Source organism: Camelus ferus, chromosome 23 (genome assembly GCF_009834535.1).
Source record: "Camelus ferus isolate YT-003-E chromosome 23, BCGSAC_Cfer_1.0, whole genome shotgun sequence".
NCBI classification, from domain to species: Eukaryota; Metazoa; Chordata; class Mammalia; order Artiodactyla; family Camelidae; genus Camelus; species Camelus ferus.
This window is the reverse complement of record NC_045718.1, coordinates 16,965,659-16,984,572: the sequence shown is the minus strand read 5'-3', so window position 1 is coordinate 16,984,572 and position 18,914 is coordinate 16,965,659. Positions and strand designations below refer to the sequence as shown.

At 47.8% G+C, this 18,914-nt stretch overlaps 1 protein-coding gene across 1 annotated transcript; it reads right to left on the bottom strand.

Moving 5' to 3' along the window:
* Positions 1 to 1,836: 1,836 nt before the first annotated feature.
* IL19 (interleukin 19) lies at positions 1,837 to 9,833 on the bottom strand. The gene is made up of 6 exons (XM_006182316.2): positions 9,780 to 9,833; positions 7,405 to 7,551; positions 7,198 to 7,263; positions 4,824 to 4,976; positions 3,697 to 3,771; positions 1,837 to 2,287 (listed from the first exon to the last, which is right to left on the bottom strand). Exons 2-6 carry the CDS (start codon positions 7,546 to 7,548, stop codon positions 2,177 to 2,179), a joined length of 549 nt encoding a protein of 182 aa, XP_006182378.1. The 5' UTR covers positions 7,549 to 7,551; positions 9,780 to 9,833; the 3' UTR covers positions 1,837 to 2,176.
* Between the last annotated feature and the right edge of the window lie 9,081 nt (positions 9,834 to 18,914).

The window sequence follows — 18,914 nt, the reverse complement described above, 5'->3', positions numbered from 1 at the left end:
CTCCTGAATGTGTGCACATGAGGAAACGGAGGCTCGGGTTAAAAAAACTGCCCATGATCACACAGTAAGTGGCAGGGCCAGGATTTCACACAAAAGCTTATCCTCTTATCCATTTGGCCAAACTTCTGGGAAAGTCCGTGGTTCCAAAAGACTGCTGCCCTGAGCATGTGTGGCTGCCAGCAATCCACTCTGAAGATGCAAGGAGGATAGAACGTCCCCTAGGAGGAGCCCAGACTCTCAGCTGGGCCAGGAACAGCAGTGTGACACCTTCAGAAGTCAGCCTCTGCTTCTTTGCTCTGTGTTGACACACATAAATTTGTGTGTCACTTCACAGGATGGTTGCTGGTAAGTTCAGGCCACTTTTTGTGCATCTGGGTTTAAAGATTTGTGTTGCTGGCATCGAGTGTAGCAACCTGGGTTAGACAGTCTTGGCCTAAACAAAGTGAACTCCCCCAGCAGCAAGGGAAGAATGCACTGGAACCAGGAAGATCAGCTCTGGGTCCACTTTCTGGACCTGCCATCCCTTAGCCATGTGACCTTGGGCAAGTCCCTTCGCCTCCCTGAGCCTGATGCCTCTGCTGATCACAGTGGGGATGAGACTCCTTGGCTCCTCTGGGCTTAAAGTGAGGTCATATACATAAAGGGCCTGCATCATCCCGCCATGAGCTATGGGTTCCCTCTCTTTGCACCTGTGCAGCAGAAGGTGAGCCCTAGGTTTCTCATGGGTGCCTCACAAGGGCTGACCAAGGACTCAGAAGATATGATTTGGGAGAGAATTTTACACTTGGTTCCTGAGAAGATAGTTATTAAGCACCAGATCTGTGAAAACAAACAAATGCAAAAATACAACATCACCAAAAACGAAAGCACAACTCTGCACCAGGCCCTCTATGGACAACACAAGAAACAGAACACATTCGTCAAGTCTGGAAGGAGAGAAAGGACAGGAGGACAAGTGAAATGGTCAAAGTGAAGCAAGTAGGCAAGAGATACAGAAGAGAGAGAGAAAGCTTCCCCCTCAGTCGTCCTTCCTCGCCTTCCCCTCCTGCTCCATCTCCTCCTCTTCTGCTTCTTCTACTACCGTTGATAAAACAATGTTTCTTTCCTGAAGGGACAGCTCATTATAGCCAGTAAAGCATCTCTTCCAGCATCCACCACGCGTGCAAGGTGCTCAGGTCACATTCCCTGGGCTTTCGGGTAAGACACCCTGTGCTTGGTATTGTTAAAAGAGAAACTGATGCATATTCAATTTTTTACCAGTTTATTTGAGCAAAACTCTGCTGAAATCAGCAGCACCAAACTGGAAGTGGCTAGAAGCTGTCCGAGGTTGGGAGCCTGGGAAAGACATCTATGGACAAGGTGCAGAAGCAGAGAAGGGCAGTTACCTGATTGGCTATGGCTTGAAGCCAGTTGGCTGTTTGCGATTGGTTGTCCTTAGCATTTAGATTTCATAACCTTGAGGCATTTGCAGGCTTAGATTTTGGTTTGCTTACACAGGGGGTCATGACATTCCAGCCACTCAGTCTAAGGGTCTCCTTGTTTAATTAATTTAACGAATCCTGGTTCCACAATAACTGCATGACCCTCGATGTGTTGTTTTTTGTTTTCTGTTTTGTTAATTGAGGTACCATCAGTTACAATGTGTCAATTTCCGGTGTACAGCACAGTGTTCCAGTCATGCATATACATGCGTATATTTGGTTTCACATTCTTTCCCTTTCATTTCTGATAGTCTCCATTCATGATTCCTTGATTGGCCCTCCCCCCTTGAATCAGAAGACACTTCCACTAATCGGTAATGAATAGAGTTTATTCACAAAGATCACTACAGGACATCGCTTAGCTCACATCACAGACATGGGATAAATAACTTCACAATAAATTAGTGGGGAGCCAACCCTTTCCCTCCAGGGAGGCCAGCAGGACCTTTCGATAGATGTATTTTATCATAAATATGGCTAGTTGGCTACTTTCAGCTGGGATCACACAGCCTGGGCCCAGCCAGTGGGACTTTCAACTACAGGGTGAGCTGTACTCAAACCCAGATTTCCCCCTACAAAACCAGAGGAGAGAATTCCCAATCAAAAGACCCTCCTTTGCATGAAAACAGGCCCCCCCCCTTCCCCTTCAGAGTTCGCTGTCTCCCATGGGAAACCTCACAGGGCCTGTTCAATAATTAGGTTCCTTGTCTTTCGGCAGCGGAAGTTCCGTGATGATGCTTGTCAATCCAGGCCAGGAAGATGTCAAGCTCGCCCAGAGACTTAATGGCAGCCGATCGGACCTCGAGCTGAAACCAGGGAAATCGTCCTAAGAACCTGCCTTTCTAGACCATAGAATAGTTTCACACCACTTTTCCCATGTTCTGGGGGAAGTTTTCTTTTTATTCAACAATTATATTTGCAGGGCATAAGACCCTCCAGTTATTTTCCTAGCAGATGACTTAAATTGCTTCCCACAAACCAGCAGTTGGATCATGTCAGAAATAAATAAAATGTAAAGTTCTTCATTCCTTGCCCTCTGTTTTACTATTTCCTGTTATTTCACAAGAAAAAAAAAAACTTGCTTTAATGGCAGTTCTGCTTATTTTTCTGTTCACACCAGCTTGCTTTAGTACCTCTGCTCTCCCAGAAGGTTGCAGTCCCAGTGGTGCCCAGCAGTGGGGTAGGGAGATATGGTGTCTCCATTGGATGCATTAAAGCATCAGAGCCTCTAAGTCTGTGTCCTACCTAATGTCACACAGCCAGCTGGTAGCAGAGCTGGACTGGGACTCAAGTCTCCTGACTTACTCCAGCTCTTCCTCAGAAGACTACAAGGAGACAGTAAGGTCTTAAATTGTGTCCTGTGGAGCCAGACACCTGGGAGAGAGTCTTACCTCCACCACCTAATTGCAGTGTGAACTTACCCAGGTTATTTAACCTGTTTGTGCCTCAGTTTCCTAACTTGTCAAATGCAGATAATGGCTCATAGCATTGTCATGAGGAGTAAGTGTGTCAATGCCTGCAGTCTGCTTAGAACAATATCTGGCTCGTAGTGACAATGACATAAGTTTTAGCTGTTGCTATATTGTCACATGGAGCCTCCCCACAAAAAATCAGAGCTCTCAACAGATTCCCCGCCTCCTTGCTATTCAAAGCATGGGCATCCTTTGGGAGTGCGGTTGAAACACAGAATCTCAGACCTCACTCCAGACCTGCAAGCCAGAATCTGCATTTTAACAACATTTCTACATGCTGCATGTAAGAAACCCTGCCTCTACCTCTCCCTCTCCACGAGACATGCATTCTCGATCTACATCTATGTGAGAAGCACTGTTCTTCATCACCATAGAGGATGCTGACAGTTACTGGCCACAGTGACACCAAGCAAGTAGCATGTTTCACACATAACGGCTTACAATTCACTGGGGATCTTTGTTCCCTCACCTCAAGGGTATCACCCTTGCCCTCAAAATTTAAGATAGACCTGATAAGTGAGGGCATAAGAAAATGGTGGAGAAATGATAAGGAAGGGGAGGCCAGGAAATTAGCAAATGAACTAAGACCAACACACTCTTTGCAGACACAGAATTGGAAGACCTGCAATAAATACTGTTGAGTAAACGAATGAATTTGAGTGTGGAGAGGAGGCTGCAGGGTTGACACACTCTCCATCTGGCTCTTTCTTGTCTGTCTTCCCTACCCTCATCCCGGCCCTTACCTGATCGTAGTTGTCATGGATGATTCTGGTGGCATTGGTTGCTTCCTGCCCGCAGTGACAAAGCCTCTGCTTCTGCTGTGAGCAATTGGAGACAGTACCCATCAGAGGGCCTTACCACCCCGGCTCACCCTTACCACCACCTCCCGCAAGCAGAGTGATGGGTCTCCTTCCTCCCCAGGTGAGAATCAGGTCAGTAAACCTGGGTTGGAGCAGGAGAAGGGTTTTCAGAGTCACCTTGCATTTACGGGGAGGGCATAGCTCAGTGGTAGAGTGTGTGCTTACCATGCATGGGGTCACAGGTTCAATCCCCAGTACCACCATTAAAAAAAAAAAAAAACTAATAATAGAGTCACCCTGCTCTTGACCAGGGCTGGAAAGGCCTGGAGGATACGTGCCAAATGTATCTTGTCACCCCTCTGCAAGTGCAGCCCCCACAGCGTAGGCACTCAATGAATATGTGTTGGGTTAGTTAATTAAATAATTGGTTAAATGAATCTTAACATAAGTGGGACAGAGGTTATGACCTCTTCTCACAATTTGGAATCCAAGGCACAGAGAGGTGAAGTAACTTGCCACAAAGCCACACAGAAAATTGTTGGCAGAGATGGGGCCAGACCCAGGTTTTTTCCTGGTCTAAGTTTTTGTGGGTTTGGTTGGGGGTTGGTTTTATTTCTGAGGTTTGTTTTCAATAGGTGACAATGAATTTAGAAGTGACCCTTAGGATAGGCTATACCAGGGAAACACCCAGAGGTCAACTGGTATGGAAACCCCAAAGGGCCAGAAACCAAGAAACTACGGGTATGCTTGTGCTAAGCCTGGACTCCTTGGCATGCCTCTCTCACAGGCCAGCCCCGGGATCGCTTAACGGATACTTTGCTGTGAGTCGGTCACCCCAGGCAGATTGCCCACGAGGAAACTGGGTCTGATAGGTGTCCGCAGGGAGGAAGCCCTGGGCAAGGAAGGACCACTGGAAGAGATTCTCAACAGTTGTCCTGATGGACAACAGGGCAGGGTATTTCCCTTGAGTCCAGGAACCACTTCAGAAGGCCGACCGGGGCCAGCACATCCCAGGCTCTCCCTGGGGCAGATGGGAAACACAGGCTTGGAATCCCATTGTGGTGACGCACACATTGCTGTAGAGTCTTCTGCATGGAGAGGAAGGAGTTGGCAATGCTGCTGAGTTTTCTCAGGATTTGAGGGTTCGGCTCCAGGTGGTCCTTGAACACCCTGTCCATGTAAAACGCCAGGAGGTTCTTGGTCACACAGCACACATCTGAGGGCTACAGACACAAATCAGAGGAAGCCCCAGAGGCCCTCTCCTCATTACTTTAGAGACCAAAGCAGCCTGTTTAGATAAGGGCAAGAAGGAGTGGGCTAACTAAAAGTCACTGTTTAAAATTCAGATTGGTCCCAGAGTATCCCTCCTCCCCTGCCAACACCAGAGCTACTGATGACAAAGGCACTGAGGGAAGAGCGCAGTTCTCACCCTCTTTTTATGTGGCCAGGAGATGAACTGACAAGGGGTGGAGCCCAGCCATAGACCAGAATTCTCTCTACAGCATCTCCAACATGTCAGCACTAACTTCTGCTTAAACGCTTCCAGGAATCAGACACCTCCCTTTTGAAAGGACCAATGTCTGAGCGGCCTTCTTGAAAAGTCTTCCCTATGCCGTGCTGCAGTCGGCCTCTCTGTAACAACTCTGAACCATCAACATGTATTTAGTCAATGGCTGCTGTGCAGCAGGTGTGGGCTGGGCACATATTTCTTCCAGTGTAATGACCCTGTGTTTATCCTGACCACCCTGCGGAGCTCTCCTCCAGTTGGTCCCTTTTAAACTTCAGGGATCATCTGCATGGAGCTGAGATGTGTAAGAACGGAGACTGACAACTGCAGAAATGTGTTCATCTATGCAGGTCCTCTGAGGGCAGAATGCAGACTTCTCTAGGGGAAAACGCCTAGCTTGGTAGGGCACAGCTCAGAGCAGCTGGCCAGGATGAGTTTCCTTCCAGCAGTTTGCACCTTGCCTTGAAAGCCAGTGCAGGAAAATTATAGCTCAGTCTGAGAAGGGAGGGGTGGGTCTACAGCCAACAGTGCATTCATCTGCATTAGCACTCAAGCAGCAAAGGCTCCCTGCCCCCACCCCGCCCAGGCGTCTGTTCCTAGATGGAAACTTTTCCTGCAACACAAAAAAACCCTCCTCTTCCTCTGCTCCTGCCAATGTCCTTACCCAAAGGGGCAAAAAGTTGCAACTTTCGTTTTATCAGGGAAAGCGGGGAGAGAAGAAATATGGTAAAGACTTGCATCCTCATTAACTCCTTTCCTCTTGCCACGTCAGCTATTTCTAGACCCTGAGAGGACAAAAAATCTGAAGACAGAGGCATGAGACTTGGGGCTGTCTTCCTGGCTCAACCATGAACCACTCTTTCTCCTAAGGTGTCAGTTTGGTCATTTGAAAATGATGGTTTGGGAACAGATGGCCTTGGGAGCCCCTTCCAGCTGTGAGATCCTGTGAGTCTCTTACATCATTGGCTGAAATAGTATTTAGGAAGTGGCCACATTCATTTACCATAAAGAAATCAGACCAAAGACATGGAAAACAAACTTATGGTTACCAGAGTGAAGTGGGGGTGGGATAAGTCGGGAGTTTGAGATTTGCAGATACCAACAACTATATGTAAAATAGGTAAAGAACCAGTGTCTACTGTCCAGCACAGGGAACTATATTCAATATCTTGTAGTAACCTATAATGGAAAAGAATATGAAAATGAATATATGTATGTATATGTACGACTGAACTATTGGGCATGTACAAAAATTGACTCAACATTCTAAACTGACTATACTTCAATTTAAAAAAAAAATTTAATAAAATAAAGTAAAGGGCTTTGTGGTCATACAGTCTTTGGCTATAAAAAAATAAAGATAAAAATTTAAAAAAAAAACCCTGCAGAGACTCCCTACTGCCTCTCTTGTAAGGTTGAGGCTCGGCCTGGCTTTCAAGGCTCTTGGTCAAATGACTCCAACGTGTTTGTCCTCCTCATCCTCTTCCACTCGCCTTCACGTCCCTCACACAGAGCCTGGTTGCCTCTCCATCCTCAGACACGCATCCATCCATCTTACACACCCATTCTCCCCAAGCCCCTTCCTCTCTTTCAGGCACTAACCGACAGCCTCCTCAGCTTTTAAGTCACTGCTCATTTTCCCCATGAAACCTTCCAGAATCAGCCTAAGGCACAGACACCCTGTCCCATTTGAGCGTGTGGCGCCGCAGCCCCTCCCTGGGTAAGTGGTGCTCCTTTAATCCCTCCCTCCCAGGGGTTCAAAGTCCCTGAGACACAAGTGTCCCCTCCCGCATCCACTGACAAGCGAGAAGGCGGAGCACACAGAGGGCACTGGAGGTTAGGAAAGAGAAGAGCACGGGGTGAGGACTTCTCCCTCAGCTCAGGGCCACTTCACCGTAAAAATGACAGTGGAGGAAAGAGCAGATGCAGGCCAATACCTTAATGCTGTGCAGGGTCTCCGATGGGGACAGGATGGTGACATTCTGAAAGGTGTCCTTAGCTTGCTATGGAGGAAAACGTAAGAACAGACACAAGCTGTGAGTTCTCCATCTTCTCCGGAGACCCAAAGGTAATGAGAAGGAACTGGCTCTTCAAGTTAAGATGTAAAGTGATACACGCCCCCTTCACCCCAAACCCATACTCACGATGGCTTTTTTGATTCCTCGGAAACTCTCTTCTATAGTGTGCACATCTGTGGAAATCAGACATCTCCTGAGATCCCGGGTGTGCACTGAGCAGAGGAAAAGCATCGCACCCAGGAGACAGAGGTGAACACACTGTGCCTTCATGTCCTACAGGAAGGGATGAAGTCAGCTTCGCAGCAGAGTGGAGAGCAATGGAAGAGACCCCTGACTGAGTTCTCCTTTTGACCTCCCGAGGCACATCGGGTGACAACCCAGAAAGGATTCATTACCCTAGCCTTGCAGACTTCAGGGGCATGTGTCTCCTCATCTGGTTTCCTTGAATCAATTGAGTGAGCTTTCCCCTCTCCCCACTCCCCACCTCCGCCCCCAGAAAGCCTGATCCAGTGGCTCTCCCAACTCCCAGGGAGTACATTTGTATATAAATCACTCCCATGACTCAACACGGCTCACTTTTCAACAGGGGTGAGAGGCATTGCTTCTAATAAATTAAATAGGAAAAACAGGGTTGGTAATACACGCCTTAGGAGTTAGGCAACAGATCCGAAAAATCATAAAAGCACATTTGGTTTTTTTATGTTTGTCCCCAAAATAGGTGACACCCTTTTATTATAAACCCTCACTGTGCATCTGCTGAAAATCTTTCCTTTGAAGCCCACTGTGAAGATGTCACCTTCTAGAGAAGATGAGAAAAGGAGGAAGGAAGGTGCAAGGCATCTAATAACTAACCACAAAAAAGAGAGAGACCAGCAAAGGGCAAGATGGCAGTTCCCCTCCATCATCCACTGAGTCAGGGGGTAGCGGGGAGATGTTGGCAGCTCGCTAGCCCCCAGCCGGGGCCACAGCTGAGAGGCCTGCTGCCTCTTCTAGTTCCTGCATCCCTCTCTGCCTCTTTTCATTGACCCACCTTCAGTGGTGTCAGGATAATACACCTTGAGAAACACGCCCAAAGCATAATTGTGCAGCCTGTTGAATTCTTTCTCTGACTTTCCCCAGCACTCGCACACGTTTCACAAACAGGGCTGAGCATTAAAGATAAGTCACAGGGCGACACACATAAATAGACCAGCTTCTGCCCAGCATCCTGCACGGTGCCCACCGAGCACTCACTTCCCGCCATGTGTGCGCGGGGTAAGTGTAGTGTGTGCGTCAGTGGAGGAGAGGGCGGCACCACGCACAGGAAGCCAACTGAAGAAGCTGCCTGTGTGACAGCGTGAGCCACACCTGTCCCCACTCCTCCCAACCCCAGATCCTCCTCCGGAGTCCCAGGCTTTTCTCCAGAAAGCCGAGAAACAGCAAATCCTGTTTAGAAAGCCGTTTTTCCTTACCTCTCCTTAACTCAGCACCATTCCCAGTGAGGGGCAGGTGTATACTGAGACCTCACTGGAGAGCAGGCATTATACTAAAGAGTTTGATTTCTCTTCTACCAACCTCTCTCTTTCTAGGAAAACAAGACCCCATTAGCAGGGAAAACTGTAGAATCCCCCAGAGCTGTCTCCTCAAAAGGCACCTGGGTACTTCTAGAAAGCCAAGTGACAAGAAGGGAGTACAGGTTTTCTTCTGACAAGCAACTCTCAGAAGAGTGGGGCGTTGCCCGCTCATCCCCCACCGGGAGCCTCAGACACGGTGTGGAGGAGAAAGGCATCTCCTTCCACTTGGCGAGGCGACGCCAGACCTCACGGCTGATTCAGATCACAGTAGTAGCTAACATTTATCCTAGTGCCTTGGGCCCCGTGCCAAGCATTTTCCACAATTATATTTAATGCTCACAGCCACCCTGTGATGTAGGTTCTGTTTCCATCCTTGCTTTACTAAAGAGGGAACTGACACTTAAGGAGGTGAGGTAACCGGCCCAAGGTACTCAGCCACCAAGCGGCGGAGCCGGGACGTGAAGGCAGGCATTGGGCTCTGGAATCCACCCTCCTAACCACTGCACCACCCCAGCTACAGCGCTGTCCTTCTGGGATCTCATCCGGAGAAGGCAGCAGACCCCCTTACCCCGGACAAACAGGAACGCATTTCTGATCGCGTCCCACTGAATCAGATATTGTTAAAGATACTGATTACCGCAAAGGATTAAAAATACATAAATTATAAAGTGTTCAGTGCAGTTCCTAGAACAAAAAGGTTATAATAAATGCTAGATTCCTTCCCCTTTCCTTTCTTTCTTCCTTCCCTCTCTCCCACTCGCTCTCTCTTCTTATTGAAAATAAGGTACTAAGAAGTTCATCCTCTGCATGGATTCTACAAAATACCCAGCTCCTGGGACTACACCGGCCGTGTCCAGCGACAACAGGTCACCTCTCTGCAGCTCTGAAGGATGAGGGCTGGGAAGGTGAGGAACAAAAGCCTCTGCGGAAGGACAGCCCGAGCCTCACCTCTCACAGGTGCTGCCCAGCTGCTCTGGTGTCTTCTCGCTCCTTGCTGCTTGCCACTTGTAGAGAGCTGGTCACTTTTATGCAGGTGAATACGAGGAAGTGCTGTCAAGGTTTACTGGGTGGGTCCATTCTGGGGGAAGATTGTTTTTCCCCTCGTTCGCTTAGTATCTCATTTCCTGAGCTTTCCTTTTCTTCTGAGATGCAGCTGATTAATCATTATTAAGAAATGCCTCTTTTTTCTCCGTCTTGACATGCAGACTCTAGGAAAACTGAACTTCCCATCTTTATGCAAATAAGAATTTCTTGCAATTCTGTGTCCATACGGAAAAAATCCAAGCTAGGCCACTTTCCTGAGAGCTGCAGCTCACCACCAACTATACCCTGCAGGCAAACTCCAGTAAGCACCCTCCCAACAACCACGCCCTTCTGCAGCCAGTCCCCAGCCTCAGCAGGTGTCCTGGCTCCAGCTCGCTCCATTTGAGTTATTCACCACCTACCATGTGCCAGGCACTCGCTAAATGCTTTCCACATGTTATTGCGTTTAACTTCGTGGGGAACATTCTTTTCCTTTTGCAGAAACACAAGGTTTCTTTGGGCATCGTCTCTTTCCTCGTCATCTTGTCCCTTGGACAGCCCTTTTATTCTTAATGAAGACAGAGAAAGACTAAGAGACTGAGAGGCAACCGGGTTAGCAGCCAGAGGCAGAGGCAGGAGCAGAGCCTGGAATCCTTGCTCTTGGGCTAGAAGACTCTCCATCTAAATCACTTTTTCACACAAACTCTATACCACCAAGTTCTTCAAGAATCAGGGTTTGGGGTGATCATAATGGAAAGATGGTATATAAAAAAGTTTCCTCCCCAAACACAACCTCTCAAAATAAATAGAGCTTGAAGCAACTCAGGGATTGGGGTGCAATTATGACAGAAACTGCCCCACAACCAGACTTGGAGGACCGAGGGGTGGGAAGGGCACTGGCAGAGAAGGAAGGCGGACAGGGAGGATGGAGGACTTTTTATGGGCGTAGATGCAAGAGAAGGGAGGCTTGGGGGCTGCAAGCCTTGTTGTCCAGCATCTTGGACAAAATGAAATTATACACATTGAGGAAAGCAGTAGATTGTAGTGGTCACAGGGTGGCTCTGGATTTAAACCCTGGCTCTCTCTCTTCTGTGAGACCCTGGTCAAGCTACTCAACACCTTTCTGAAGCTCCATAAAATAGGTAAATTAAACTGTGAGCATTTGAATGACCTAATAAACTTAACCCACGGTCAGTACTCCATAAATATTATTTATTCTGGTGCTGTGTGCCAGGCACCTGGAAAAGGAGACCACGCCTTTTTAAGACTTAATAGGTGTCTCTTTGCTCCTTCTGGGGAGGGGGGAAAGAGCTACTGTTGAGTCTCGAGAACTCCCCCACACCAACCCCTGCTTCCCTAGGGAGGGAGGTGGGCAGGGGAGGTGGGCACTGCCTGAGCCCCCTGGCTCCTAGCTCACAGATGGTGGCCTCACAGGTGAGCGGGTTGCAAAACTGTCCATGCTGACTCTCAGCCCGCATTCATTCCCCTTGTGTTCAGAGTGTATTCTGACCCCGTTTTCATTTCAGGACAGAGATGCCACAACAGGAAGCCCACAGAGAAAGAAAAAACAGGGGGCGGGTATGTAGCTCAGTGGTAGTGTGTGTGCTTTAGCATGCACGAGGTCCTGGGTTCAATCCCCTGTACCTCCATCAAATAAATAAATAAATACCTAATTACGCAACCCCCACCGAAAAAAAAGAAAGGGAAAATGCGTGATGTGTGTCCAGCTCCCCTCCAGCGCTCCCTGCGTCTTGGCGGCTGGGAAGCTGGGGGTCAGCCGGCTTCGGGCGGACTACCTCGGCCCCTCGGGCTGTCAGACTGAAGGCCGGAGGGTTAAGCTCTGCGCATCTGCTTATTCTTCTGCAACGTGACGTTCATCACACTTCATGAATATTCAACATGTAGTCGTGGCGTGTAGATTAAATGACCAAATGTAGCCCTTGGCCCAGTGCCTGGCACATCATAAGATTAGAAGATGCTAAGCTTTGTTATTAATTTTAGAGCCCAGTGCCTTTCTAAGCCTGCACTGCCTTCCCATCTCAGCACCAGGAGGAGTGGAATGGAATGTAAAGCTGTGGGGAACCTCAAGCCTGTTTAGCAGGGGAGGTGACATAACTCTCCCAAGCCAAGCCGTTCTGACTTGCCTTCACCCAGGAAGTTGATGACCTGAGGAAATTCAAACTGGCCACTCCTGGGCTGCTGGGGAGGGAAGGGCAAACCCACGTTGGGCACCTATGCTACATCTTCCTGGTATTTCCTTCTCCTTTTTCACCCTCCAGGGCTCTCGGTCACAACCTGGAGACCTAGTGCCCCAGTTCTTGTTTGGCACCTTGTGTCAATGGATTCAGTGGCTCAAAAGCCGTGAAATGGCCCCAGTGGAGACTGGAGATGGGGAGCCGGGGAGCCGGGGATGGGTCATGGGAAGAGTCCAGGCGTTGCCTGCCTGGTTCGCTGACCTGGTCTCACTCTCAACAACCTACCCTCTCCAAGGCACCAGGCTGTCTAAAATGCAAACCTACATGCGGTGTGCTTCCCCAGCCTAAACCTGCCAGCGGGGCCCCAGGGCGCCTCCAAGACAAAGGGTAGGCTGCTCCCAGTGGCACTTCAGACCCATCGCAATCTGGACCTTGTCCACATCTCCAGCCTCACCTCTCTTGACAAACCCCCACATCTCACTGCCTCCTCACTCCCTGTGCTCTTCTGCCTTGCAAAACCTACCCATTTTCAAGACTTAGCCCAGTGGGGCTTCCTTGCGAATTCTCTCCCCATTTCCTTGCCCTCTCCCGCTCCCCTCCCTCTCCTTACACCTACCCTGGTTGAATTGACTCCTGTTTCTTTCATATTCCCACTGGAGGGATGCAACAAGCCCAGTTAACTTTGAGGTGTTTTGGGGGGAAGGGCAGGTAATTCGGTTTATTTTTATTTATTTATTTGTAACGGAGGTACTGGGTACTGAATCTAGGACCCCCTGCGTGCTAGGCATGCGCTCTACCACCGAGCTACACCCTCTCCCTTGAGTTTCAGATGAACACATTTCAGTGCTTATTCATCTGAAATTCAAAGTTAACGAGGCATCCTGTATTTTTATTTGCTAAATCTATCAACTCTCCACTGGACCCTGCACAGACTTCAACCCCAACCAGGGCCAAACTCAGCTTGTTTGGGGCTGTAACTCATGGGTTGCTTTTTATGAAAAGGAATTTTAAAATAGAAGTTCAAAATTAAGGACAAAAGTGAATATTTTTATTTAGAATGGGAAATAAACACAACAAATTACAAATCTTTAAAAGCTAACAAGGCAGTGGGAGGGTATATAGCTCAGTGGTAGAGCACGTGCTTAGCAGGTACAAGGTCTTGGGTTCAATTCCCAGCACTCCCGTTAAAAAATAATAATAACAATAATAATAATAAAATAAATAAACCTAATTATCTCCTCCCCCCAAAAAAGAAAAAAAATTTTAGTTAAAAAATTTTTTTAAGTTGACAAATACCAAAACCCCACAAAATCCTGAAAGATAGCTCTACACTTTTATGAATTAACTACCTAATGCCTCTTTGTTTGCTTTTTCTATGACAATGACTTTTTAACTGTTATTTTCTCTAAAGAGGATTTAAAAAAATAAGTCAGTCTTTCCTTTGGTATGGTTGTTCAAAATTGAGTTTTTGTCAACAATAGTTGACATGCATAAAATATGCTACAGGTTTATGTCCTACAAACACAGAAATTCTGATAAATTCTACTTCATGACATTTCCATTAGAAAAGAAGAAAGTATATGGTTCATTTCTAATCATATATACCACATTACTGAGTAAATGTTTCCACTTCCGCTTTTAATGAAAACCAAATCTCTGCCTTACAATTTCACATGTCTGATGCCTGGAAGAATTGCTGACACATTTTCTTCTGGCTCCATACATCTCAAACTTTGCTTCTCTTCTAATATCCACACACTTCCGGTCATAAGAGTCAGCACAATGGGTGGAAGGAATATTCCTGAATGCCATTCTTCCACCAGGATGGGTAGCAATATCTTAACCACACACAGATGTGATTCCAAGCCATGTAAATACAACTCTCTAAAGACCAAATGCATCCCCAAGTCAGCTGCTCCTTGTTCAGATCCCCTAGGTACTGTGGCCTCTCTAATGTCACCTGACATCAGGGGAAGTGTGACAGAGGGGAGGCCAGAATGGAAAAGGACCATGAACCTAACTGATGAAGGTAAACTTATGTTACTTCTGTGAATTTTGTAAGAATATATGAGACGGGAACTTCCTTCACTAAACAGCAAATCCCCTGACCACAGACCCTAGGATAATATATTGCATTTATCTGTTTTTTCTAATTTAATTTTATTTTTAATCAAAGATTTCCAGGTATGTAATTTTAGATGGCATGTATATGATGAAACCTGCAGGCAGTTGCCCCAGACCTCCCTACCTACCTATTCCTACGCTCTGTAGGGAACAGTTTTCAACATTCAGCTTCCTCTTTGGCTATTTAGCTTTGTAATTCTAAGGAACATGCCTTTGTTGCATTTCTGAACTCTTTGTTTTAGAAATGAGCTATCAACTTGCTCCAATGGAATAGAAAGACTGAGTTCCTGTATAACAGCCCATGCAGGCACACTCACTTCCTTCCCGATCCTGCCAACACAAACATGTCACCATAGCACCTCTTCCGAGGCAACACGTCCCTCAAGTCCACCCAGGGCATCCTGAGCCATGGGGAGAAGCCAAAGTCCTGCTCTCCTGCTCTAGTGCCCCAGCTTGCTGCAGGGAGAATCAGAAGAATGGGATCAGGGCCAGATGTTTCCTGTGCCTTTCATTCCATCATCTGACATTTCTCAGGGTCCCAAACTCAAAATTCAGAGGCTGGAGGAGCGAGGCTCACAGTACTAGCTAACAAGGAGTGTGCTCACTGATCGACACAGCACTGTATTAAGCACTTACATCCCTTATCACTTTCAATCTTCACACATGCTCCACTCCGCGGGGCAGATGGTGTTTTTGTGTCTATTGTTTTAAAGGAGGAAGCTGAGACAACGCTATCAAGAACCTTGCCCGGGGGCACCCAGGGAGTAAGCCGATGATCAGGATGCAATCTAAACAGCCTGATTCCAGCATCTCCATCCTTAACCACTTCAGTCTACCAGACAGGAAGGAGCGTCTGATCCAGCCTTCTCACTTCCAGAGGAAGAAGCAGCTGGGACTCACACAGAAGACGTGTCTTGCCCAAAGCTGAATAGTGCTGGGGTAGGGGCCAGAACCCACATCCCCACACTCTCAATCCTGTGCTCTTTTCATTCATATGCCCTTTTGTCACCTCTTCTAATTTCAAACCTTCCTACTATGCAAATAAAGACACCTCTTCCCTTGAAGCTAAGGAAAAACAGAGCAGCGAATGGTACAGGGTCTGGCTTCAGAAGGCCCTTCCCAGCCAACAAATCCAGGCTCATCAGCAGAAACTGTGATTCTGCAGAAATCAGATGTGGTTTCTCCCTGATTGGTAAAATGAACCGTGTCAGTTGAAACGAGCCGCTCCCCTGGGCACTGGGAGCCAGGGAGTTCCTGGGAAGGGCTTCAGGGCAGCAGACCTGGGGGGAGGAGGGGGTTGGCCTGGAGGCCATCGGCTAGCTGCGTAGGCAGAGTAAGTGGGCAGCGGAGGGAGGCCTGATGGTCTGAAATACTTGCGGTGTGACAGCAGGCCAGGCGTGAGGACTACATCTTGCTTCCACATTCTTTCCTGGAGGAAACCCCAACCAGCAGACCGCCGTGGTATCACCCCAGCTCTTAGGATGCAGTCCATTCAGAAAGCCCGAGGCTTTGCTTACACCTCCTTTCCTAGAGGACTTTTTTCCCCGGGTAGCTAAACATCCATCAAATCCAGGTACAGATTTATTCAGTCTGGCACACTGAGCGGGAGCCAGCTGGGGCATCTCATAGAAGTGGAGCTAGGATTTTCGGCTTAGGGCTCAAACTTAAAGCGAGATGCAGTTCCTCCAGGAATTTCTCTCACCACCCTCACTGTGCTCTCTCCCCTGAGACTTGTGGACTTAGTTTGTGCTCTGGTCAATTTCACTTCCGGTTAGTTGAGCCGTTCTGGAATCTCTCTCCCAACAGAATTGAAGCTTGAGAAGGACTGAGTCTGTGTCTCCACATCAGAGAGCGCGTTCCACTAGCACCCTGATGGCTTTTTTTAGTTTGAGAAACTAAGGTCAAGTTCGTGCTTGGATATAAACTCCATGATGGCAGGGGTCTGGCTTGTTCATTAGTTTACCTCCTCTAGCCTAGTAGGCACTCCAATAATGCTTATTACATGAATGTATGGATGACAGGAAATGGGGCCTCCCAGAGGCAGAGACAATTGCATGGTTCTTTGGTGCGCGGGGTTTTGGTGAGTTCAACACGAACAGTTTGCCTGCTAGGCAGGAACCTGGTGGAGAGGGAATCCCTGGATTCATACCACAGGAACACTAATCTGCTGTGCCTCTTAAGTGAAACCCTTCCTTTAAAAAAACATCAGAGAGGTCAGGCCCAAAAGGTTTGCATGCTTCTCTCGCGGTGTCCAGAGCAGTCAGCGCCCAGGAAGGACTGGAGGCAGAATAACTCTGGCTGTCAAAGGTTTGAATTGTATAGGTTTTTTCCCTTTCGGAGTATGCATCTTTGTTGAGAAGTAAACAAAATGCGGTAGCAGAGGAAACAATTCTGAATATGACATTTTATAGACATTGAAGAATTATCAAAAAGCAAGGGAGAAAAAATTCAATTTGGCCAGCTGTATCAGAGAAAAAGTTAATCATGTACAGACTACAGATCCAAGATGTCTGATTCATTCTTCTGAGCAATCGGTGAAATATATGGAATGCCACCCCCCAAAACACACATACGCACGAACTTTTCCTACGATGCCCACCTGCAGACCTTCAGGAGTCCATGAACTCTACATTTAAAACCTTAAAAGACTTGGGTTTTGGTCCAGTTTATGCTGGCTGTATAATTTTGGATAGGTCAGCCTTTTTGTGCCTCAGTTTCCTTATCTGGAGAAGTGGGGGTGGAAACTTCCGCCCTGCCCTCTTCTTACAAATTGTATGCTGTATTCCCATGTGAGGCATGATGAGCACACAGGGAGGGGCGCTCGTCCGGAAAGGAAGAGGTGCCTTTTCTCTCTTCCTATTTGCCTAAGAGCAGATTACGACATGCTCAGTGATGAAGTCACAGAAAGGGAAACTGATCTGATGCTGGAAGGAGCTGCCCACCTGGTCTTCCCTTTGGGTTTGTTCAGGCTAGTCCTGCCTGTAGAAGGGTCTTCCCAGGGCTGGGGGCTTGGAGCACTTTTCCCTTAGGAAGAAGCAGGGGATGAATAATTTCTGGCTTCTCTAGATCTACAGTCCTCACGCTCCTTGGAAAGCCAGATGATGCCAGTTTATGGAATGAGCCTAGGACTTAAGAGTGACCAACCGTCCCAGTTTGCCTGGGACTAAGGAGTTTCCTAGGACACAGGACTTCCAGTCTTAAAGACAGAAAAGTCCTGGGCAAACCAAGTCAAGTTGGTCACCCTGAGAAAGAAGGGCTGGATCTGACCTCTGGTTTTGCCACTTACTAGTCGCTCGTGTGACCTTGGGCCAGTCCCATAAGGCTATCTTCTAATAGCCTCAGTTTTCTCATCTGTAAGATGGTGCGAATGAAGATTGACACTGTGATATATAAGACAGCTCTTAGCTGAAGGGAGAAACTCAATGAATGTTTTTTAATCTGAAAATGCCAGCAGTGGGAATGTAACTCACTGAGGAGCATCCGTACCTTTCTTCTTCCCCATCGGTAACCCTCTTACTCACAAGCAGCCTCTGCACATCATCCTGTGCCCTCCGTCCCCACACACAGTACTGCTTTATGCTCAGAATGCCACCTAAACGGGGCAATGCCTTTATCTCCCTTTTCCAGATGGAGAAGTGGAGGCTCAGTGATCAGAGGATTATGCAGCCAGGCAGAGCTAGGACTCCAACCGAAGCACCTTGTTTCTTTCTTCCCTCCCCCATGGGGCAGCTGCTAGTGCCTCCCCCAGCCTGGGAGCCCCAGGTTGTGAGACCCCCCAGGGTGCCCTGGAGGGCTGAGAAGGCTGATGGGAAGGAGAGCAGAAACACAAGCCATTCTCTGCATCACTCTCCCGTGGTTACCCTGCTGCCACAGCTCCGTTCCCAACAGTGCAGAGTGTTATGTTTGCTTCGTAACATTTTATCTTTTTTAATCATTAAAAAGTCACTCTTGTTTGGGTCCAGAAAAATCGTAGAGACCACAGAAAAATAGAAGGAAAGAAAAATGACAGCTCATAGTCATTCTATGCAAGAATAAACTTGGAGCCATTTTTAACTCAAGATCACTAGAGAACAATGTTTAGCAGGTGCACAGAGTGACCTATAACTCCAGGCTTAACCCTCACAAGCGCCCTAACTTGAATCTACTTTAGTCACTTATATATTCACTCACCAAATACTCGCTGGGTCCTTACAACTTGCCAGGCTCTGTGATAGGTTCTGGGAATACGATGGCGGACAGCACCAGCAGTCCTGCCCCCGGGCCTGGGAGCGGTAGGGGAGACGGGCCATTAAAACTAGTCGTGGTCACTACATCACCCTTGCCATTCAAGAGCTGGCCTCCGTGCTCCTCCCTTTCAGTGTATTACTTTATTTCACCCTTACAAACCGGTAAGGAGGTACTATATTCAGCCACATTACAGATAGAAAGAATTTAGGTAAAAAGAGTTTGAATGCTTGGATAAGGCCATAGAGCTAGTAAGGGTCTGGACCATAGAGTTTGATGGTGGGATGAGGTGAGGGTTATAACAGTGCTGCCCTAGGGGAGGTGTATAAGGGGGTGGGGGTCCCTAACCTGGTCCACAAGTCAGGGAAGACCTCCCGACAGAAGTGAGGTTTAACCAGAAACATGGGAGAGGAACCCCAGAAAAGAACTGAATTCCATTCTTTCCTCCAGATCACCCACTAGACTCCAATGTCCTCCCCAGAAGTCCTGTCCTATCTTTGTCCCAAGCTGTGGCTCT

Bases quoted from the DNA above. Each gene is read 5' to 3' on its own strand.
- IL19 (XM_006182316.2), bottom strand. From the start codon at position 7,548: ATGAAGGCACAGTGTGTTCACCTCTGTCTCCTGGGTGCGATGCTTTTC. The intron at 7,264-7,404 runs GTGAGTATGGGT...TTTCCTCCATAG, and splicing joins GAGGAATCAAAAAAGCCATC to CAAGCTAAGGACACCTTTCA. The intron at 2,288-3,696 runs GTAAGGGCCGGG...CCCTGGTTTCAG, and splicing joins TCCATGACAACTACGATCAG to CTCGAGGTCCGATCGGCTGC.